This window comes from Physeter macrocephalus, unplaced genomic scaffold (assembly GCF_002837175.3).
Source record: "Physeter macrocephalus isolate SW-GA unplaced genomic scaffold, ASM283717v5 random_1, whole genome shotgun sequence".
NCBI classification, from domain to species: domain Eukaryota; kingdom Metazoa; phylum Chordata; class Mammalia; order Artiodactyla; family Physeteridae; genus Physeter; species Physeter macrocephalus.
In genome coordinates this window covers 217,636-238,966 of record NW_021145287.1, presented here as the reverse complement: position 1 = coordinate 238,966, position 21,331 = coordinate 217,636, and the positions used below count along the sequence as shown (strand labels likewise).

General features: G+C 60.3%; 2 protein-coding genes across 13 annotated transcripts in view; one reads left to right on the top strand and one right to left on the bottom strand.

Moving 5' to 3' along the window:
• Positions 1 to 13,704, top strand: part of LTBP3 (latent transforming growth factor beta binding protein 3) — a 23,160-nt gene extending 9,456 nt beyond the window's left edge. For 2 of the 10 annotated variants that reach the window (XM_024133176.3, XM_028483006.2), the window contains 15 exons: positions 16 to 144; positions 384 to 506; positions 745 to 867; positions 3,632 to 3,754; positions 4,003 to 4,122; positions 4,988 to 5,116; positions 5,428 to 5,595; positions 5,783 to 5,866; positions 6,172 to 6,300; positions 6,405 to 6,542; positions 6,644 to 6,784; positions 6,916 to 7,077; positions 7,175 to 7,255; positions 7,335 to 7,466; positions 7,589 to 8,072. In XM_024133176.3, coding sequence (XP_023988944.1) covers positions 16 to 144; positions 384 to 506; positions 745 to 867; positions 3,632 to 3,754; positions 4,003 to 4,122; positions 4,988 to 5,116; positions 5,428 to 5,595; positions 5,783 to 5,866; positions 6,172 to 6,300; positions 6,405 to 6,542; positions 6,644 to 6,784; positions 6,916 to 7,077; positions 7,175 to 7,255; positions 7,335 to 7,466; positions 7,589 to 7,890 — 2,084 coding nt within the window. In that variant the 3' untranslated portion in view covers positions 7,891 to 8,072. Of the gene's footprint in view, positions 1 to 15; positions 145 to 383; positions 507 to 744; positions 868 to 3,631; positions 3,755 to 4,002; positions 4,123 to 4,987; positions 5,117 to 5,427; positions 5,596 to 5,782; positions 5,867 to 6,171; positions 6,301 to 6,404; positions 6,543 to 6,643; positions 6,785 to 6,915; positions 7,078 to 7,174; positions 7,256 to 7,334; positions 7,467 to 7,588; positions 8,073 to 9,244; positions 9,738 to 12,108; positions 12,516 to 12,696; positions 12,742 to 12,845 lie in introns of those variants that run through there. The other 8 variants (XR_008616445.1, XR_003678013.2, XM_028483009.2 and 5 more) reach the window with 8 other exon arrangements.
• SCYL1 (SCY1 like pseudokinase 1) lies at positions 8,190 to 21,331 on the bottom strand. Of its 3 annotated transcripts, none has more exons than XM_024133178.2 (18): positions 21,150 to 21,331; positions 20,657 to 20,797; positions 20,324 to 20,446; positions 20,016 to 20,242; positions 19,486 to 19,576; positions 19,254 to 19,409; positions 16,755 to 16,913; positions 14,964 to 15,071; positions 14,084 to 14,197; positions 11,550 to 11,705; positions 10,782 to 10,970; positions 10,585 to 10,660; positions 10,142 to 10,306; positions 9,768 to 9,910; positions 9,038 to 9,109; positions 8,727 to 8,939; positions 8,580 to 8,634; positions 8,190 to 8,451 (listed from the first exon to the last, which is right to left on the bottom strand). In XM_024133178.2, the coding sequence occupies exons 1-18, from the start codon at positions 21,258 to 21,260 to the stop codon at positions 8,327 to 8,329; spliced, it is 2,424 nt and encodes an 807-aa protein (XP_023988946.1). In that variant the 5' UTR covers positions 21,261 to 21,331; the 3' UTR covers positions 8,190 to 8,326. The 3 variants fall into 3 exon arrangements, with proteins under 3 accessions (XP_023988946.1, XP_023988947.1, XP_023988949.1); XM_024133179.3 differs by having other exon boundaries at positions 9,038 to 9,106; XM_024133181.3 differs by having other exon boundaries at positions 20,130 to 20,242.

The following is a 21,331-nucleotide window of genomic DNA, read 5'->3' as shown; positions in this document are numbered from 1 at the left end:
CTTCCTCCTGCTCAGACCTGAACGAGTGCGCCAAGCCTCACCTGTGCGGCGACGGCGGCTTCTGCATCAACTTTCCCGGTCACTACAAGTGCAACTGCTACTCCGGCTACCGGCTCAAAACCTCTCGACCGCCCGTGTGCGAAGGTGGGGAAGACCCCATCCAGACCGCCGGGGGTCCTCAGCGGTCCCTCGGCCTGGGGTGGGGGCGGAGGGCCTCACTCCCGTCTCTGCCCAGCTCTGGGCCTCTCAGAGGTTTCGGTCCGGAGCCCAGAGGGCCCGCTTCGCCTTGTCGATTTGTGACGAAGGGAGACCCTGCCGAGGACCCTGAGCGCCTGGCCGGCCACGTTGTCCCCAAACAAGTCCTCTTCCTCCCTACTGTGCAGACATCGACGAGTGCCGAGACCCTAGCTCCTGCCCGGATGGCAAATGCGAGAACAAACCTGGGAGCTTCAAGTGCATTGCCTGTCTGCCCGGCTACCGCAGCCAGGGGGGCGGGGCCTGCCGCGGTGAGGGCGAGGCCTGGGCCCGGGGTAGGGTAGGGGGCGGGGCCTCGAAAGCAAATGGGCGTGGCCCTTCGGGAGTCGCCCTGTGATGGGGCGGGGCTGATGGCGGTGGGAGTCACCTCCAGACTGGGCTTCCTTCCCGGGAGTAGAGGCCCCCCCCATCCCGGGCGGAGGGGGCTCCCACCCCCTCACAGTGCATCATCCGGTGGGCGGAGTCCGAGGCGAGCCTTCTCCGCTGCAGACGTGAACGAGTGCGCCGAGGGCAGCCCCTGCTCTCCCGGCTGGTGCGAGAACCTCCCGGGCTCCTTCCGCTGCACGTGCGCCCAGGGCTATGCGCCCGCGCCGGACGGCCGCAGTTGCCAGGGTGAGCTCCAGCCCTCCCCGCCCTGCCACCTGCCACCCATTCACGCGCCGAAGCTGGGGACTGGGTCACCCCGTCTGTCGGACGGGTGGGCAGGAGGTAGCTAATTCACAGACAACGCCCCTTCACTGATCCACTCACTAGTTTCCTCAGCGGACCTGGCGGAGGAGGGGGCGACCAGAATTTCTACGTAGGAAGGATCTTAGGAGGCAAAGCTTGAAGCCGCGTTTGCAAAGCACGTTACTTACATTTGAGGGGGGAAAAAAGATATAAAAGAAAGGGGATGTTAGTAGTCCCCCCGACACTAATGTTTCTTATGTATCAGGAGGAAGGCTGAGGGCTGGGATTCAGAGAAACTGGAGAACAGTAGACACCAAGTGTAGAGCGCAGGGCCGTAGGACTGGATGGAGTTTGGGTGTTCCTGGGAAACCTCAGCGGGGCTGGGAGAAGGGGAGGTCTGAGTGCTCTTAAAGGATCAACAGGAGTTAGCCAAGCGAAGAGCGTGCCAGGCGCAGCGCCAGCGAAGTCAGAGGCAAACACCAGCACGGAGTGTACAGGGAAAGTAAGGTGTAAGCAGGGGATGGGGGCTGAGGCTGGCCGGTGAGGGGCAGGTCCCCACCCCCTGAAGGGCCCACCTAAGCCCTGCCCAGGAGGTTGAGCTTCACCCTGAGGATATTAGGAGGCACCTGAAGCATTTTAAGGGGAAGAATGACAAGACTGGCCATTTGTTTTAGAAAGTTCCTTGATGCCCAGTGTGGAGAGTGGCTGGAGGTCTGGTAGGGACTCAGGACAGAGACAGTGGTGGACCTGATGAGAACGGAGGCCTAAGGATGGTCATGAGATTATGTGATATTAGAGAAATATTAGAACGCGTTACCTGGGCTGCTTGTTAACTGGATGTCAAGGTGAAGGAGAGAGGGGAGTAAGGGATCCTCAGGTTTCCAGTTTGGGTGACTCAGTGGGTTCTGCTCACCGGGATAGGGTCCCCTGGGGTGGGGCATGTTTGAGAAGGAAGACATTAAGTTTCATGTCGGACAGTTGAGCGGGTGGTCCCTGTGGGCCTTTCAGCTGGCAATGCCAGCAGAGGGTGGGCCATACTGTTGGAAACCTTGGGCCAGACACACCCACCTGGAACTGTGTATTGTGGGGGTGTGGATCCTTGGGGTGTCACTGGGAGGGTGTGCAGCCTTGGGGTGTCACTGGGAGGGTGTGAAGCCTTGGGGTGTGCCCTGGGAGGAGCTGTGGAGACTTGGGGTGTCACTGGGGGTGTGTGGAGCCTCGGGGTAGGCACTGGGGAGAGCTGGGGAGCCTTGGGGTGTGAACTGGGGACATGTGGAGCCTTGGGGTGCAGTCAAGGATGGTGGGTCCGGTGAGGGGAGCCTTGGCAGAGCCTTGTGGATACTGCCACGTCGGTAGAAGGCAGGGGAATCGGAGCAGGAGATGGCGGAGCAAAGATGGTGGGAGGGCCCAGAGAGCACTAGCTGAGAAGCTGGGGAGCGGAGGCATGCAGGGAAGAGGAGGAGGAGGTAAATGCAGCAGAGAGGTTCTTGTAAAATAAGAACTAGCTGGGGAGACGAGAAGGTCCCTGGTGGCCTTGGCAGGGTAGCTTCCGTGGCATGACGGGAAGCCAGAAGATGCAGGCAGCAAGTGCGGAGGAGTGAGACCTGGGATCACCAGAGTGGGGTGTAGGCTGTAGGCTGAGGAGAACAGTAGAGGTTTGGAACTGCCCAAGAGCACGGGGGCTACCTAGGGGCTTTCCAGTGTCAAGGCTTGAGAGGAGGAGGAGAGGGTATCGCTAGCCATGCTGAGGATCTGGCTGGGCTGGAGGCCAGAGGGAGTGGAGTGGCCCAGGGCTCAGCTTGGTGGCTGGCTCCAGCCCCGCTCAGCACCCAGGAGCCTGAGAAGCAGGCTGGGGCTCTGACTTTGCCAGACCAGTGAGGAGGAAGGAGAGGTGTTCGTGGGCCCTTGCTAGAGGACGTAGAGTTGGGGGCTTGAGAACAGCGGAGGCAGTGGGAAGGAGGCTGCATCTGAGATGTCCAGGAGGGGGCAGAGCCCAGCCCCTTGCACCGAGAGTGAGTGGCTGGCATTGAGGTGAAGGTCACAGAAACTGAGGGATGAAGGACTGTAAGGTCAGAGGCTGGGCCTGGCTGTCCAAATGGATGTTGAAAACTCCTAGGATGGGGAGGAAGAGAGAGGGAGAGGGGCTAGGAAGGGGGGTGCTGACAGCAATAGAGAGGCTGGCGTGGGGGCCAAGTGCACCCCAGAGGAAGAGTGTGGTTTGAAAGGGGCCTGGGGTGTGGGCAATGACCAGCTTCCACCAGAAAGGACTGCAGAGAAGCATGCTCTCAGAGCCAAGTCCCTTTACTGAACAAGCAGAACAAGTTATTCTGTGAGACCAAAGATATAGGGGAGCTTATTTACATGGGAAGGAAGGCAGTCATGGCAGGTGGGGGAAGGGCAGGAGCAGCCGTGAGAGCAGCTGGGGCAAGGAAGCCCAGGGCAGAATGGGATTGCTTGGTGAGAACAGATGAAGGATGGGGAGGCCTGAGTTCTTTGGAATCATACGTGGCCCAGGGTTCCTGGCAGCACGTGGCCTGGTCGTTAGGGCATAGTGTGTCACACAGGAGCGGGGTGAGGGTCCCATGCTTCTGTCCAGCTCCACTCACCTCAGCTCTGGTGCTGCAGGCCATGGGCAGGAGTGGGAAAAGGGTAGCAGAGGCCCAAGAGCATCCCATCCTGGCCCTCTGACAGCCCCTGTGCCCCATAGATGTGGATGAGTGTGAGGCTGGGGACGTGTGTGACAACGGCATCTGCACCAACACGCCAGGCTCCTTCCAGTGTCAGTGCCTCTCTGGCTACCATCTTTCAAGGGACCGGAGCCACTGTGAGGGTGAGGGGGGCCTTGAGCTGGGGGGCTGACCTGTTCCTCCCTACCCCAAGATCTCCACTGCCCAGGCCCCTAGCCCAGGGGCTACCTGTAAACAAGCCAGGCACTCCCATGGCCAGCCCCCACCCAGATCCAAGATGAGGCCTGGGGTGTGGGCCCTACCCAGGGCTCTTCGGGAAGCCTTGGAAGCCTCAGGCTGTGTGTGATTGGGCTTAGCCCCTGAGATTCTCCCCCTCTTTGATTCCCTACAGACATTGATGAGTGTGACTTTCCCGCAGCCTGCATTGGGGGTGATTGCATCAACACCAACGGCTCCTATCGATGTCTCTGTCCCCAGGGGCATCGGCTGGTAGGCGGCCGGAAGTGCCAAGGTATGGAGGGATTGGCTGAGAGCTCCCGAGGAGCAATGGCAGGCAGCGGTAATCTCCTAGACACACTACTGATCTGTCTTTCCATCCATCCATCCATCCACTCACTCATCCTTCTACTCTTTCACTGAAAATAACAACAGTGATAATGACAGTAATTAACGATGCTTATTACTATGTGCCAAATCACCCCTATATGCATTCATCCAGCAAGAGTTTACTGACCATCTAATATTTGCCAGGTTCTGTGCTATATACTAGATATTGAGCAATGACCCAGGGCTCCCAGCTAGGGGAGACTGACATGTAAATTGATTCTTACAGTTCAGGGTGCTGGGTGCCAAAAGAGGTCTGGACTAGTGATTTATTCCAACAGTTGAATTGGAACTTGAAGCATAAATAGGGTTCCCTAAAGCATAAATATATTCCCTAAGCAGAGAAAAGCATGGGATGGTATTCCAGGCCCAAAGAACAGTATTTGCAAAGCACAGAGATCCGGAAGAAGCTAGTTGCGTGTTAAGGGAGAGTAGACACCTATGCCCTAAACACGGAGCTGAGGGTGTTGGTGGTTTAGAGTAAAGGGTGATGAGACTTAAACATATTGGGAGACCAAACTGAAAGTCCCCAAATGCTGAGCTGAGAGTTAGGACTTCATTCTGTTAGGTTTTATGAAGACTAATGCATTGAATGTGCACACAACTACCCACATGCACAGACAGACACGAGTGGACTTCCTGTCGTGTGTACTTTGAAGTCACAGTGGAAATTCAGGTTCTGAACTTGTGTGAGGCCCTTGAGGCATACTCCCGGGGAAAGAGGGGCTCGTTTCCCTCTGAGTGATTCTGTCTGCTCACCTCACTCCCTGAAGACATAGATGAGTGCAGCCAGGACCCGGGTCTGTGCCTTCCCCACGGGGCCTGCGAGAATCTGCAGGGCTCCTACGTTTGCGTCTGCGATGAAGGCTTCACGCCCACCCAGGACCAGCATGGCTGTGAGGGTGAGTGCCCTCTTGGCTTCCTCCTCAATCTAGACAACTCCCCTGAGCTGCAGCTGGGGCTCAGACTTGTTTCCTGGTCCCACCCTCTGGAATGTGGTGAGCAGGAAGAAATGTCTTTTTGCCTGGGAGAGCCCGGTGGGGCCAGACCTCTCAGGAGGGCCCTGAATGCCACATTGAGGATGGAGCTTGGCTTTCACAGGGCAGCTAAGGGGAGCCAGGGGATGTGGGGGAATAGAGGGATGAGGTTGGCGGGCAGCGTGGACAGGCAGAGACATTCTGCAGGAACCTGAGCTGCTCTCCCCTCCCCTCAGAGGTGGAGCAGCCCCACCACAAGAAGGAGTGCTACCTTAACTTCGATGACACCGTGTTCTGCGACAGTGTACTGGCCACCAATGTCACCCAGCAGGAGTGCTGCTGCTCTCTGGGGGCTGGCTGGGGAGACCACTGCGAGATCTATCCCTGCCCAGTCTACAGTTCAGGTCAGGAGCCGGGCAGGCCCTTTCCTTTTTCAGAGCCTCAGTTTCTTCGTTTGGAAACGGACTGGGGGAGAGAGCCCCTCCCTGGGTATGTGGGAAATGAGGCGAGAGCTCCGACCTGCGCCCGACAGCCAGCACACACGCGCTCAATCCTGCCTCCTTCCTTCCCCACGGCACTATCTCGCTGTAGCTGAGTTCCACAGCCTTTGCCCGGACGGGAAGGGTTACACCCAGGACAACAACATTGTCAACTACGGCATCCCAACCCACCGTGGTAAGCCCCAACCCGGCTCCGCCCACCTGGCATGCCCTGCTCCGCCCGCCGAGGTTTGGACCGCCCCGATCCCACCAGTGCTTGTCAGTGGCGGGTACTGGGGTAAGGCCCGCCCGCTCCCTCACCGACTGCCCCGCCCCTCCACAAAGCCCCGCCCCATCGCTCTTACATCAGCGTTCGGAAAAGCCCCTCGCACAGAGTTTTCGTCCCTTCCACCGTAAGCCCCACCCACACGTTCCCCGCTGCGGGGCCTAAGTGGCCCCGCACGTAGAGGGCGCGGGCGCCCACGGCCTGTCACTCCGCAGACATCGACGAATGCATATTGTTTGGGGCGGAGATCTGCAAGGAGGGCAAGTGCGTGAACACGCAGCCCGGCTACGAGTGCTATTGCAAGCAAGGCTTCTACTACGACGGGAACCTGCTGGAATGCGTGGGTGAGTGCAGCCGGCCCCCGTGGCCGTGGGAAAGCAGCCGGGAGACATGCACAGCCACCCGACTCGGGGCCGGTTCCTACCACTCGCGCTTTTCCTCCCCTCAGACGTGGACGAGTGCTTGGACGAGTCTAATTGCCGGAACGGAGTGTGTGAGAACACGCGCGGTGGCTACCGCTGCGCCTGCACACCCCCGGCCGAGTACAGCCCGGCGCAGCGCCAGTGTCTGAGCCCAGAGGAGATGGGTGAGGCCCGGGTCGGCCGGCTGGGGAAACAGGAGGGAGGCTGGCCGAGCCGAGCTGTGACTTCCACCCCTCCCCACCCATCATCCCCTCGCTGCCCGTAGACGTGGACGAGTGCCAGGACCCCGCAGCCTGCCGCCCTGGCCGCTGCGTCAACCTGCCGGGCTCCTACCGCTGCGAGTGCCGCCCGCCCTGGGTGCCCGGGCCCTCCGGCCGCGACTGCCAGCTCCCCGAGAGCCCGGCCGGTGAGGGCAAGGGTCATCTTGGGCTCTCCAGAGCCCTGACCGCCGCCTGGAGACCCGGGGCCGCGGTTCCCCCGAGGGTGGGTTGGAGCGGGGGAGGGCACTCCTCCCTGACGCCGGGTCCCCCTCCGCAGAGCGTGCCCCGGAGCGGCGGGACGTGTGCTGGAGCCAGCGCGGAGAGGACGGCATGTGTGCGGGCCCCCTGGCCGGGCCCGCCCTCACCTTCGACGACTGCTGCTGTCGGCAGGGCCGAGGTTGGGGAGCCCAGTGCCGACCGTGCCCGCCGCGCGGCGCCGGTGAGCCGGCCCGGGAGGGGTTGCCCGGGAGGGTGTTTGGGGCGGGAGCCGGGGTGAATCGACGCCGCAGACGGCTGACCGCCCCCTGCCCTCTCAGGGTCCCAGTGCCCGACGTCGCAGAGTGAGAGCAATTCTTTCTGGGACGCGAGTCCCCTGCTGCTGGGAAAGCCTCCGCGAGGTGAGTGTAAAGGGAGGGACAGAGGCGGGGTCCGCGGCCATCGCTGGGAGCGGAGTTGACGTCTTCATTCTCCCAGCAGAAGAGGACAGCTCGGAGGAGGATTCAGACGAGTGCCGCTGCATGAGCGGCCGCTGTGTGCCTCGGCCGGGCGGCGCAGTGTGCGAGTGTCCTGGTGGCTTCCAGCTAGACGCCTCCCGCGCGCGCTGCGTCGGTGAGCGGGGCCGAGGGGCGGGGGCGTGGAGGGGCGGGGCCAGAGACTGGCGGCAGGAGGGCGGGGCGGGGCCCTGCAGAACCCCGCCTGGATCGGAAGCCAAGAGCGCCGCGCGGCTCCAGGTCAGGCTCCGGCTCAGGCTCCGGCGCCGTCGCGAAGTCCGCACCTGTTAACCCCCACACCCAGACATCGACGAGTGCCGAGAGCTGAACCAGCGCGGGCTACTATGCAAGAGCGAGCGCTGTGTGAACACGAGCGGTTCCTTCCGCTGCGTCTGCAAAGCTGGCTTCGCGCGCAGCCGCCCGCATGGAGCTTGCGTGCCCCAGCGCCGCCGCTGACACCACCCTCGGTCTGGACCTCTGCAATCACCAAGGAGTTTCTGACCGACACTTGGGGCGAGCTCCGCCTCTCGCTTGTGCCCTGACTCGGGGCTCGGACCCAGGGACCCTTCGGGGCCCACAGACCCCTTCCCCGAGCCCCATGTTCCAAGGGTGCCCATACCAGCTCCACCCGGTTCATAGGCAGATGTTGGGTCTCTCTGGCGCTGCCGGCCTTCCTTCCAGAGGGCGTTTCCCAGAAACTGATAAATCAGATCGTGCCTCTTTACTCTGGGTTTTCGAAGTAAATTAATGTTCATGTCCGTGGTGGGCGTGGTCTCCGAAGGGCGGCACCAGACCCCAGCCTCCTTGGAGGGCCTAGACTTGAGCCCAGCACAGGGGGTGCGAAATAGAATTTATTGTGGCTCTGATTATGTATATGTGAGATGTGCCTGGCCAGGCCGGCCGGGCTCCCAGGGTTTGTACAATAAATACATCTGCGGGGCCTGCTCTCCGAGGCTGGGAAGCGCTCACACCCGCGGTTCAGTCCAGCTTCCGGGTTCCCAGCTTCATGGGGCCCTTGGCTGTCTTTTTCTCAGCGCGTTTCGCCTCCATCTCCCGCCTACGCTCCTCGCGCTTCTTCCGGGCTAGCTCCGCCTTGGCCTGTCCTGGGAACAAGAAGGGGAGGATGGCTGACGGCGTCAGGACAACCTGAGTCTCAGCTTCCCAGCCCACGCCTGCCCCAGAGGAGGGTAGCCCTAGCCCATCAGCCAGCCAGCCCAGGGGAAGCACTTACGGCTCTCGGCCTCCAGGCCCTCCCAGTTGTCATCTCCCCACGAGTCCTGCCTCGGCTGAAAAGGGAAGTGTGCGCTGGAGTGGAGGCCTACTCTCAGCTGAGGTCCACCCCAGGTCTGCACCCTCCCACTGGACAGGTGCCGAGTACCTGGACACCAGCCTCCCGACGCACTGACAGGGCAGCAAAGGGGTCGCCTTTGTCACTAGGCTCTGGTCCACCCCAGTTATACTCGCTGGCCAGCCGTGTGCCCTCAGGTGGTGGCTCCGGGGGGCTTGGCTCCTGCCAGCCCTGCTCCCACGCATCCTCGGCTTCCCAGCTGCTCCAGTCTGACTCCTGGGATTTGTGACCAGGGTTGCTGGTCTGCAAAGAGAAGGAGGAGATAGTGCCAGAGAAAGAGAGGGAGGGGCAGGGCCCCACCCCCCACATACACGCACCGCACCGTGTCCCACCCAGCTCACCTGCCCAGCCCAGCTGGCTTGGCCCCCAGTACTCCAGTTGTCCTGCTGGGCCAACACAGATTCGGCCTCCTGCTGCAGTGTGGGGAGGAGAGCATGACCATAGGGCACCCTGTACTCCACCCAAAAGGGCAAGGAAGCCCCCTAGCCCCTGCCCAGCCATGGGCTCCACCCTTTCTTCTTTTGCCTTCCATCTCATTTTCTCCTTAGGCCCTGTCTCCCATCAGTAAAGTGGACACGCTGAACCTGGCCTGTCATCACTCTTCTATGAAGCTGGGGAATGAGATCTAGAGTTCCACACCCCTGCCTGTGGCCTCAGGGGTCTCACCCAGAGCTCTGCCCCCATTCCTTTCAGAACAGCCCCACTCCAACCTCAGCCCATGCTGAGCCCAGCCCCAGGGAGGACTGGCTGGTTGCAGGCCTGGGGTGACCTCTCCTTGCTGATCACAGGGCGTGGTGGGCCCTAGAACAGGTATAGGAGGGATGGGGAGTGGAGGAGAGAGAGGAGGATCAGTGGGCTGACCCAACCACCAGCAGCCTGGCCTCTGGAGTTGAGTCGGGGCTCAGCTGTCAGCTCTAACCCACAAGGGCTGCTCCATGACACCGACTTGCCCAGGATGCTGTGCAGATGAGGACAGGTCTGACTCCAGCCAAGCCCACATGAGTTCCTTGAATGGCAGCCTGTGACCTTGAAGCTGGGGTCCCCCGGGTAGGCCTCCTCAGCCCCACTCACCTCCAAGCTACCCCAGTCTTCATCATCCCATCTGTCGGCAGCAGTGCTGTCCTCTTCTGCGTCCTTGCTCTCCTCTTGTGTCTCCCAGTGGCCTGAGGTCGTGGGTGTGGCAGGGACAGGGGTCGGGGCTGGGGCAGGAAGTCCTGGGGAGCAGAGGCTTACTGAGTTGCCACACACTGGGCCCCAGGAAGGTCTCAGAGCAGGGCCGAGGTTGCTGGGGGTGTGTAGAGGGGAAGCTCACGAGGGGACTAGACCGTACCCTGCCTCCTATGTCCCCATCACCATCCCGGGGGGAAGTCGATCAGTAACAGGTCCTGGATACCAGCAACCTCAAGCCCTCTCAGTCACCAATACAGCCAATCTGGGACACTCACCCTCAGGCACGGGTCTCTGGGGAACGTTGGTCTCGGCTGGGGCAGCCGTGGGGTGTGCACGGATCAGCTTAGAGGTGAGTGAGGAGACCCCTGTCACGGCCCAGCCTGCCCAGCTGGCTGCGGCTCCTCCCATTCCAGGGCTGGAGGCTGCATGGACGTCCTTCTCTGGGCAGTGACAGGAGAGACAGGTATGGACACCTCAGGCTTCCATGGGGAGGGTGGTAGGAGGGTAATAACTGAAACAGAGCAACCTGCAGTGGGCGTCCCCCTTCTCCAGGCCTGCGTTCTCCCACCTGTGAGATGGGGGTGGGGGAGTGGTGTACAGTCTGTCCTCTAGGGTTCATCCAGCGTTCAGATGCTCCAATGAGGTAGAAGGGGGCCATGACAGGTGACAGTCAAGAATGTGGCAAGAGTCACAGGGAACACGAGTGTGGGCCACTCACCCGCTTCGGCCAGCTGGGTGGGGTCCTCCGACACAGACTCCAGTTTGGACAGGAAGCTTCGAATGGCCTTGAAGGCCTGTTGGGTAGCAAGGGGCAGAGCTGGGGCCTCCAAGGTTCCCGTGAGCCTGCCAGGCCAGCTAGGGCCCAGGTATCCCCCAGAGCCCCAGCTCCAGGGCCCAGCCCCAGCTGTGCCTCACCTGGTCCCGCACAGATCTCTCAGGATCCACGGTGAGGCTGCAGAGCACAGGCAGGATCTTGTGGGCGCAATCATTCATCGAGTAGAGGTTGTGGGTGGCGGCGAAGCCCAAAACACCCGCGACCCGGGATGGTGCAAACGGGTCCTTAGTGGCCCGGCTAAAGGCGGAGGTGAGGACCCTGTGTCTGGTCTGGGGTGGGGCGGGAAGAGGGCTCCTGAGTATAGGGTCAGTACGGGGCCCAGAACTGTCAGGCCTTACTTCCCAGAACAGAGGCCATCCACGGGGCCTCCAGAGTCTGAGAAATGTGAGTTAATCACTAACAAATGGGGAGAATTTACTTAAAACTCTAGATCTTGGCTTCTCCTCCCAAATCCCTGGGCCCGCGCTGCCTCAGAGTGACAAGGACCGGAGCAGCAGCTGCCTCAGGGCTGAGGCCAGTGCCTCCCTTCCCACCTGCGCTGTGGACCGATTCATTCATTCCGGTTAAGGGCCTGGGAGCTGCAGGCGTCTGCATTCACAGGCCCTGGCTGAGGGGAGGGGATGCAAGGCCGTGGAGGCAAGCAGGCCTGGGTTTGGTTCCCAGACCCACCACCTACCAGAGGTGTGACCCGGTGCAACTCACTCCACCGTCAGACACTGGGCTGGAGCACCCAGGGCCTAGGTCTCTGGGAGGATGACAGGCCCCACACAAGGAGACCTGGCTCTGGGGGACCTGGCTGTGGTCCCGTGACGGTGACAGAGCTCCCAGCACTTGTGCAGGGCACTTACACTGGCACTGAGGTAGGAGCCAATTTTGCCCAGGCAGACGGTGGTGTTGCAGCGGATGGGGCCCTGCTCGTCCTTAGCCTGCAGCCGCGCGAAGTGCTTCATCAGCTCCACGTTGAGGTTGGTCTCATTCAGCTTCGGGGCCAGGAGCAGCATGGACTGCAGGGCGGGAGACGGCGGAAAGTGTGGGCTGGAGCGGGCACACTCTGGAGGCCACCAGTGGCCCTGGGCACTGAGGAGACCCGCCAAAGCCCTCCCCAACCGACCCCCAACCTGGTCCTGGCCCCTACCCAGAATGCCGAGGAAGGCGACCCCCACTGCTTTGCACTCCTGTCTCCCATCCCTCTCCGTCGGCTCTCTGTTGCGTGCGCTCTACTCAGACTTTCACAAGAACACCTCCACATACACTCTCTACCAATTAGCTTGGGTTGAGGTCACCAATGATCTCCATGTTCTAAATTCAAAGGCTAATTCTCCATCCTCACCAAACTCGACCCCTCAGCAGCTTTGACGGCCCCGAATTCTCCCTCCTCCTCGCAACTTTGGTCTCTTGTTCTTCCAGGACACTGCCCTCTCCTGGTTCTCCTCTGACCTCACCTACTGCTGCTTCTCAGTCTCCTTTTGCTGAGATCTTACTGTTCAGACACCCCAGAGCTACTCCTCAAGCCTCGTCTCTTTTACACCTCAGCCTAGGTGAGCTCACCCATCTCACGGCTTCGAATGCCCTTGTTAGCGGACCGTGCCCAGATGTGCACCTCCAGCCCAGACTTCTCCCCTAAACCTCACACACACATAACCAGTGCGTGTCCACCTGGCTAACAGACATGCCAAGACTGGGCCTGACCTCCTCCCGCAAAACTGTTCCTCCCAGGAACTTCCCTGGTGGTCCAGTGGTTAAGAATTTGCCTTCCGGGCTTCCCTGGTGGCGCAGTGGTTGCGCGTCCGCCTGCCGACGCAGGGGAACCGGGTTCGCGCCCCAGTCTGGGAGGATCCCACATGCCGCGGAGCGGCTGGGCCCGTGAGCCATGGCCGCTAAGCCTGCGCGTCCGGAGCCTGTGCTCCGCAACGGGAGAGGCCGCAACGGAGGGAGGCCCGCATGTCACAAAAAAAAAAAAAAAAAAAAAAAAAAAGAATTTGCCTTCCAATGCAGGGGACGCGGGTTCCATCACTGGTCGGACCACTAAGATCCCACATGCTCCGGGGCTTGTGCTCCGCAAGGGGAGAGGCGGCAACGGGGGGAGGCCCGCATGTCAAAAAAAAAAAAAAAAAAAAAAAAAAAGAATTTGCCTTCCAATGCAGGGGACGCGGGTTCCATCACTGGTCGGACCACTAAGATCCCACATGCCACGGGGCAACTAAGCCCGAAAGCTACAACTACTGAGCCTGCGAACTCTGGAGCCCACGCACCACAACTAGAGAGAAGTCCATGCGCCGCAACGAAAGATCCCGCATGCTACAACTAAGACCCGACACAGCCAAGTAAATAAATATTTAGAAAACGAAACGAAACAAAACAAAAAAACTGTTTCTCCCAGTCTTCTCAGTAAATGGCAACTGAACCTTCCAGTTGTTCAGGCCAGAAACCTTGGAGCCATCCTTGACTCCATATCTACCCATCACCAAATACTTTCAGCTCCACCTTCACAATGCTGCCCCTTCTCTCCACCTGCTGCTACCATTCAGGTCTGAGCTACTGTCATCTCTCATCTGGGCCACTGTCAGAGCCCCTAACAGTGTCCCAGCTTCCACCCTTGCCCTGACAGTTAGTTCTCCACACAGCAACACAGTGTTTAGCAACAGGTCAGATCAGTTCAGTGCTCTGCTCAGTCCCTCAGGGTTCCTGTCTCACTCCCATGAATGCATCAGGTCCCTGCCATGCCCTACGAGGCCCTGGCCCCACCATTACCTCTCAGACTCCACTGCCCACAATCATGCCCCTTCAGCCATGCTGAACCTCTTGCTGCTACTCCTACACTCCAGGTACACACCAGCCTCAGGACCTTTGCACATGTTGTTCCTTCTGCAGGCAACATATTTCCTCCAAATCTCCTCCTTCACCCCTTTTCACCTTTTTTCCTTAAACGACAACTCCTCTGTAAGGTCTTCCCTGATCACTGTTTTTAGAACTGCAACCTCTTCTCTTCACAATCTCCATCGCTTTCTAACGTAATATGTATTTTTTTTAATTGTTTATTGTCTGCCAAGCCCCCTCCCCCTCTCCTCGAAAAGAAGCTCCAAGAAGGCAGGGAGCTTGGTCTGCCTGTGCATACTGCATCCCAGGATGGGACCCAGGGCCGGGCACAAAGAGGCGCTCAGCGAGTGTCAGCTGAACGGAGGACTATTGGTCATGCCCATCCTGTTCCCCCCACCACCTGCCGAGCTGTACCCACAGCCTAGACCTACATGCGGAACAGTGCTTGCCCCTCCCATAACCTGCTCGACCCACAGGCCAAAACCAAGGCCTGTGTGTCCTCTGATGAGCCCCCTCTAAGCCTCAGAAAACGAGGGGTGGCCCCTCTGGGCCTGGTTACACCCACCTTGACTGTCTGCTCCCGGATGGCAGGGTTGGTATCCAGGAAGCCATGCACGACGTGGGGAAAGATCTGGGTGTTGACTGTTGGCTCATCAAGGTACTGGATGAACTGCTCCATCTGTGGTCCGGGTTGGGGCATGAGAAGGCAGTCAGCCCTTCTACCCCACACCGGAGACATGGGACCAGCCTTAGCATGGTTTCTCCACCCGGCAGGCACTGGCTGGCCAGGGGAGTCTCCTGAGGCCCCCACCTCGCATCTGGCCTCAGGCCCACGTGGACTGGTGAGGCTGCCAGGAGGGTGCTGAGAAGAGCCAGGGACTGGGAGCTGGAGGGCCTGGCCTCTGGTCCTGCTCAGCAGGCTAACTGGTCACACCCCCTCTTAGAGCCTCCACCGCCTCGTCTATAAAAAGGAGTGCAACCCCTGCCCAGAGAAGCGCTCTGGGGAAGGCCGGTGTGTGGAGCACCGGAGGGGGAATGTTGCCTGGAAGCACCGGTGGCCCCCGCCCTCGATCCCATCAGTCCTGTCTGATGCTCCCAGGTGCCCTGGGGTTGGCAAGAGAGACATTATCCCCACTCTAGAGGGGACTGAGCCAGGAGATCGGGCGGCGCAGGGGGAGGCGTTTAAGCCCTGCAGCCCGGGCAGGCAGGGCATTCCCAAAGCTGCCAATGAGCCCTGTGATTATCTTGACTTCCTGAGAGCACAGCCCCGCTGGTTCCTCACCGGTGTGTATGTTTCAGGGAGGGGTTTCTGGGGTCCCTGTGCAGCTGGCGGCGCAGGGGCTTGAGCTACCTGCCTGGGGCTGGAGGTGAGGAGGGGGCCTCCCCTGCAGCCAGGGTGGGGTTTGGGTGGGGTGGAAGCAGGCAGGGTGTGCCGTGGCCCCTACCTGTTGGAGGAGGCGGATACGCATGGCCCGGTCAGTCGATGAGAACATCTTGACCACGACAGGGATGATCTTCTGCTGATACTCCTCGGCGCCGAGGAACTTACCCACCTGAGAGAAGGAGCAGGAAGAGGGGCTCAGTTACGTCCACAGGGGTGAGATGACTTCACTGGGCTCATTCAACTCCCCCCGGCTCCCTGCTGATTTCCCAGGGAGGGAACGGGGTGAGGGCGGTGGGGTGGGGCAGGCATATCCTCAGCAGCCCCTCTGCCCGTACTCCGTCTCAGTCAGCCCTGCCCTTAACCCTTCTGAGTCAAGGCCTCTCTTAGGAGGCTCACAAAAGCTCTGTGCCCTTCCCATAATCAAGCACCTAGACACCACATGCACACAGAATTCTGCCTGTAATTTCTGGGGGTTCTCAGCTCCACAAGATTTACTTGCTGTCTTCCCCACTTCCCACATGCCAAGTTCCTTTGGGGAAAGGGTTCTCCCACCGAGCGGGAAATGGCAGGCGCCCCGGTAACAGTGGGCTGGGGTCTGAGGATCCAGCCCCTAGAAGCCAAGAGAGCGAGCTGAGCACCGAGTGGTCAGGAAGGAGGAAGGAAAGTGAGGTGGTGAGCAGGCGATCCCCTGGGCCCTGGGAACCAGAGTGCCCAGGTCAGACCAGGGAGGCTGTCTTGAGGAAATGGAGGAAGGGCTATAGGCTCTGAAGGAAGGAGTGTTTGGAAAACGAATTTTGGAGGCACAGGGTGTCCCTTCCCCAGGGACGAGAAGTCCCCACCACCTCCCTGACAGCTGGTCAGGTGGCCCTGGCTTGCTGAACCATTGGATGTCAAAGCTCCTCCTCGGAACCTCCCTGGTGGGAAGCAGTTAAGAATCCGCCTGCCAATACAGGGGACACGGGTTCGAGCCCTGGTCCGGGAGGATCCCACGTGCCACGGAGCAACTAAGCCCATGCGCCACAACTGCTGAGCCTGTGCTCTAGAGCCCGCGAGCCACGACTACTGAGCCTGCGCTCTAGAGCCCGCGAGCCACGACTACTGAGCCTGCGCTCTAGAGCCCGCGAGCCACGACTACTGAGCCTGCGCTCTAGAGCCCGCGAGCCACGACTACTGAGCCTGCGCTCTAGAGCCCGCGAGCCACGACTACTGAGCCTGCGCTCTAGAGCCCGCGAGCCACGACTACTGAGCCTGCGCTCTAGAGCCCGCGAGCCACGACTACTGAGCCTGCGCTCTAGAGCCCGCGAGCCACGACTACTGAGCCTGCGCTCTAGAGCCCGCGAGCCACGACTACTGAGCCTGCGCTCTAGAGCCCGCGAGCCACGACTACTGAGCCTGCGCTCTAGAGCCCGCGAGCCACGACTACTGAGCCTGCGCTCTAGAGCCCGCGAGCCACGACTACTGAGCCTGCGCTCTAGAGCCCGCGAGCCACAACTACTGAAGCTTGTGCACCTAAAGCCCGTGTTCCGCAACAAGAGAAGCCACCGCAATGAGAAGCCCGCGCACCGCAACAAAGAGTAGCCCCCGCTCGCCGCACCTAGAGAAAGCCCGCATCAACGAAGGCGCATCAACGAAGACCCAACACAGCCAAAATAAATAAATAAAATAAAAAATAAAGTATATATATATTAAAAAAAAAAGCTCCCCCTCACGTGGGCTTGGATCTCCCTGACCAGGCTGCCCCCCTCCCAGGACACCCGCGAGGCTGGCCGCACCCTTGGCCTCTTTTCTGCCCTTCAGACCTACTCAGCCAGTCTCTGGGCCCAGAGTTCCTGAGGCTCCAGGCCCCACTCACCTTGAACAGGGGCGTGAGGACAACAGCCCCTGCGTTGCCGAACTCGAAGGCGGTCAACAGCTGGGGCAGCACCTTGTGCCGGCAGAAATCCTCAGGGAACGAGTCTAGGCTCTTACTCAGCTCTTGGAAGAACTTTTGCTTCTCGGCTGGCTCTTTGATCTGGGGGAGCATGGACAGGATGCAGGGAGCGGGAAATCAGCCTGGTCACGGTCCCGTCAGCCACGGGCAAGGACGGGGGTCACTCCAACCCGAAGGTAAACTTAAGCTTGGGGTGCCAGACGGGCTGGGTTCAAATCCCAACTCTCCCATTTATTAGCCGTGTGACCTTAGGTGAGTTCCCCCACCTGTAAAATGGGGTAGTAACTGTACTGTCTCACAGAACCATGCCGAGGATTCAACCAGAAAACGCACATGAAAGCTGCCCGGCACACTGGAGGCGCTCAGTCAGAGACCGTCATTATTGTCACTGCCACCTGGCCTGTTGCTGTGAAGGCAGCCACTAGGGGGATCAAGCCCTTTATCAGCGTTGCCTCTGCTCCTGAGGACAACACGAGGTGTGAGTACCACTCACCCCGCGGCACAGCCGAGGAAACAGGCTTAGTGAGGCCAAGGGGCTTACTCGGCCACCCTGGGCCTGGCTGGGTTGGGCACACCTGCAGCTCCGCGGGTGGAGGTCGTGGCAGGCTGTGGAAAGGCAGGGACGAGGTGCCGTTTACCCCCAGAGCTCGTCCTCCCACTGGGCCCGAACAGGCCAGGCTGTCAGCTCGATGGTCTCCTTCAGTCCTCCTAACCTCCCGGAGGCTGTAATACCCACAACTCACATTTCCTGAGCACAAACTACGTGCCAGGCAGGTTACGCGCTAAAACCTTTACACAGATGAAATAATCCAACAAGGAAGCTGAGGCACAGAGAGGGCAAGGAGCTCGTCCAAAGTTACACAGCTAAGAAGCCGTCAAGGAAGGGTATGACCCGGTGGTGTGGCACCTCTGCTGTGCTACACGCTGTGAAGAAGTGCTGTCGTTCCCCCATTTACAAAGAAGGAGGCTGAGGCTCAAGGTCACCAGGCAGGAATGGCAGGGCATGGACTGTAACCTGTCCTGTACGCTTCCAAAGTCCCTGTCCTCTGCTGTACCCTCACCGCCAGAGCCGCTGCCTGGGCCAGAAGAGTGACCTCTAACTGGGGTTGGGAAGGACCTGGTTGGCCCCTGAGCAGCTCAGTCTAGCACGGGAGGCAGGCTTGGTGCTCTTGACGACAGGGTTCAGGGGAGCAAAGGCCCAGAGAGAGGCCAAACCGCATCCAAGGTCGCACACTGAGAGTCACAGCCGGGCTCTCTCCACCGCTGTGCTCAATGAGGGGAGAGGGGCCGCTGGGCACTGCCCTCCCACGCTCTCTTTGGGACCTGACAGAAACAGCCTATTTCCTGTGGGGCGCATATTAAGGAGAAGGGCAGCCCGGCAGAGCCAGCCATGTGAGAAGAACTCTACGTAACAGAGCTCCTGCTGCCCCTACGCTGCCCAGGAGGCAACAGGCTCAGCGTTTCCAGCACCTTCTCCTTCAGCTCAGGTTCCCATCCTCGGAAGGCCTCCCAGCCCCTATCTGAGTCAAGATTCCACAGACCGTCGAGGTCTGTGGAAGTGTCTGTCACTCCTCCCCCATTCCAGATTCTCAGTCACCTCTCTGTGCGCCCCACACAAGGCCGGGTCAGAGCGAGTGTCCAGGGCAGAGCCTCCCTCCTTCATTCCCTACACCAGTGCTATGGGTGAGCAGATACTTTAGTTATTCTCATTAGGTTCTGATATGGAAACTGAGGTTCAAGGAGGTTAGGCCGAGGGCTCCCTCCTCACCATCTTTTCACTTGCTGTTCCCTCTGCCCGGAACATTCTTCCCCAGTTACCATCCCCATGACTCCCACCTTCAAACCCTTCAGGTCACAGCTCAAACCTCACCCTTGAGAGAGCCCTTCCCTAAATACCCAACCCTCACTATTTTCCTTCCCGGCACTTATCCACATTCCAGGAAAAAACAGCTTTCCTCATTTATGGGTTTTTTATCCCTTTCCCCCAGTGAGAGTCCCCAAGGCTGGGGGCCTGGTCCATTTGCCCCCTGCTAGATCCTTGAGAGCAGGGATCTGGGTCTGACTCTCCCTCCCCACCCTGCTACCCACACCACAGCCCAACATCAGGGCCAGGGCCAGTTAACAGAGTGCCAGGAGCAGTCACTAAGCACCCACTATGTGCCAGAAACTACACTATGCAATTCAAACTCACTGATTTCTCACCCTGCTCCTTTGAAGTAGGTGCTGTTATTAGGACTGAACTTCAGCCAAGAGAAGTCGCATGTAAATAACAGTTGGAGCCAGGGTTTGAACCCAGACAGCTTAGCTCCACAGTCTGTGCTTGTCTCCTGGGGTCTAATTATCAGGGAGCCTATAAAGTGGGGAGGGGGCACAGGGGTGAGGAACGTAGGGCCAGAGCCCAGGGTGGGGCAGGGGACTCACCTGAATCTCTTCCAGGAAGAGGTTGGTCTCCACAAAGCGGTTGTTCATGAAGCCACCAGGTGCCCGGCAGCTCTGCAGGAAGCGGGCTGGGTTGGGACGTACCTTGGGGTTGGCTCCGACCAGCTCACAGTAATGGGGCACCAGTGACTTGGGGATCTGTGGGAGAAGCGTCAGGGTCAGGGCAGGGGCTGGTTGGCTGGTGGAGAGGGGCTGGGTGGGGTCAGACACTCACCTTCCCAGGGTTTCGCAGGGCGGCTGCACGAGGTAGGGGCCCATTGAAGACTTCCCAGATGAGGCAGCCCAAGCGCCACATGTCAGCTGACCTGAGGCAGTGACCAGAGCTGCTCAAGGCCCTGCCACCTGCCAGCATAGGCTTCCAATCTACCGTGGGCACTAGGCACTCACTGCATGGCAAACCCTGGGCTGTGTTCCTCAGCTATCCTCCCATCAGCCCCGAGAAGCAGGTTTCATTAGCCCCATTTGACAGATAAGGAGACTGAGGCTCAGAAAAGCAAGGACATCCACCCCAGGACACACAACTCTAAAATTCAGAACCACCTGACCCCAAAGCCTGCGTTTATCCTGCCCTCCCTCCCTGAGGATCCTGGGAGCAAGGAGTGGGCCCCACCCTGAGGACCCTAGTTTCCTCCCCATCCAGGTGGCAGGGGACAGGGGAATACCAGCTAGTCTAGGGGTCCTGAGGCTGCAGGGGCTTCCAGAATAGGGCAGGGTGGGGCATCTCCCCCCACCCCAGTCACCCACCACTTCTCTCTGACCGCTCTGCCACTGCCATCAGCCAACTCCGGGGGATCGTACTGCTCAAGCTCGGGGATCCCCTTGCGGGGAGGTCCCCCGCCATTGCCCTGGGCTGCATACATGTAGTCCAGGCCCCCAAGCTTCCACTCGCCAGCGCGGTCCACGAACACAGCGGCCATGCAGACATTGTTGTGGATGAGGCTGCAGTCGTTGACCAGGAAGCTGAGGGCTTTCTGGGGGCAGAAGAAGACATCAGAGCCCAGAAGCTGCAGCCCCCCCACCCCTGCTCTTATCACCACCGCCCCCCACCTCACCACAATCTGGTGTAGCCCCCAGGAGAGCTCCAGCTCCTTCAGGTCACCAGCCTCTGCTCGCGCCTTGAGGTACGCTCCCAGCGGGGTCACAGCCTCTGTCACTATGTGGAGGCATTTGTCTGTCTGAAGGGGACACGGGGTATCAGGGAGGGATGGGGCGAGAGGAAGGCAAGATGAGAGACATGATGGGGAGAGGGGTGGAGAAGGGGAAGTCAAATCTGGGGGGCGCTGGGGCAGAAGGGCCGGAAACCGGCAGGAAGACAGAAGACAGGAGGGGGGGACTGGAAAAAAGTGAGGGGCAGAGATGGGGCAGACTGAGCAGCAGGTAGGTACCTCCAGCCCATCGATGTAGGCCAGGATGTTGGGATGCCGGAGAGTTTTGAGGCGCTTGAAGGCAGCTTTGGCCACCTGGGTCTGCTCTTCGACGCCGGGCTTCACGTCATACACGAAGATGGACACCGGGCTGCCTGTGGCCTGTGGGAGGGCGGAGCGGCCTCAGGGGTGTGGGCCGGGTCCCGGGCAGACCACTCCACCTCCGAGATGGTCCCCGGAGCTGGTTCAGTGCCGGAAAGGAAGGGCCGCCGGCCAGGTCTCTCCCCAAGTCAACCCTTGGGGACAGAGTCGGGCCCACGTAACCCTGGTTGGGTCCGCCTGTCGGTCCCTCGGTCCTTCCGCCCGCCACGTTGGCACTGCCCGTCCCCCTCCCCCGGCCCGTAGCCCTAGAGGCTCCGCAGCCACGTCAGGCGGGCGCGACGCGGCGGAGCCGGCGGCGCTGACTAGGCGAGACCGAGGTCGGCTGCGGCCTGCGGAGCGGAGCCGCTCTCACCTTCTTGCGGCCGCGGTGCAGGACCCAGGGCCCGGGTGGGCCGCCCTCGGGGAGTTCCGGGCTGAGCTCAAACGGGAAATCCCGGACCGGGTCCCGGGCAAAGAACCACATCGTCCCCGCCGCCGCCGCGGGATCGGGCGCTTCAGCTCCTGGTCCTCCGGCTGCCCGAGCCGGGGCGGGGC

Coding starts and splice junctions, on each gene's coding strand:
- SCYL1 (XM_024133178.2), bottom strand. CDS start 21,260: ATGTGGTTCTTTGCCCGGGACCCGGTCCGGGATTTCCCGTTTGAGCTC. Junction 20,243..20,323: donor GGGGGCTACACCAGATTGTG/GTGAGGTGGGGG, acceptor TTCTGCCCCCAG/AAAGCCCTCAGCTTCCTGGT. Junction 11,706..14,083: donor TCCGGGAGCAGACAGTCAAG/GTGGGTGTAACC, acceptor CCCGCCCTGCAG/TCCATGCTGCTCCTGGCCCC.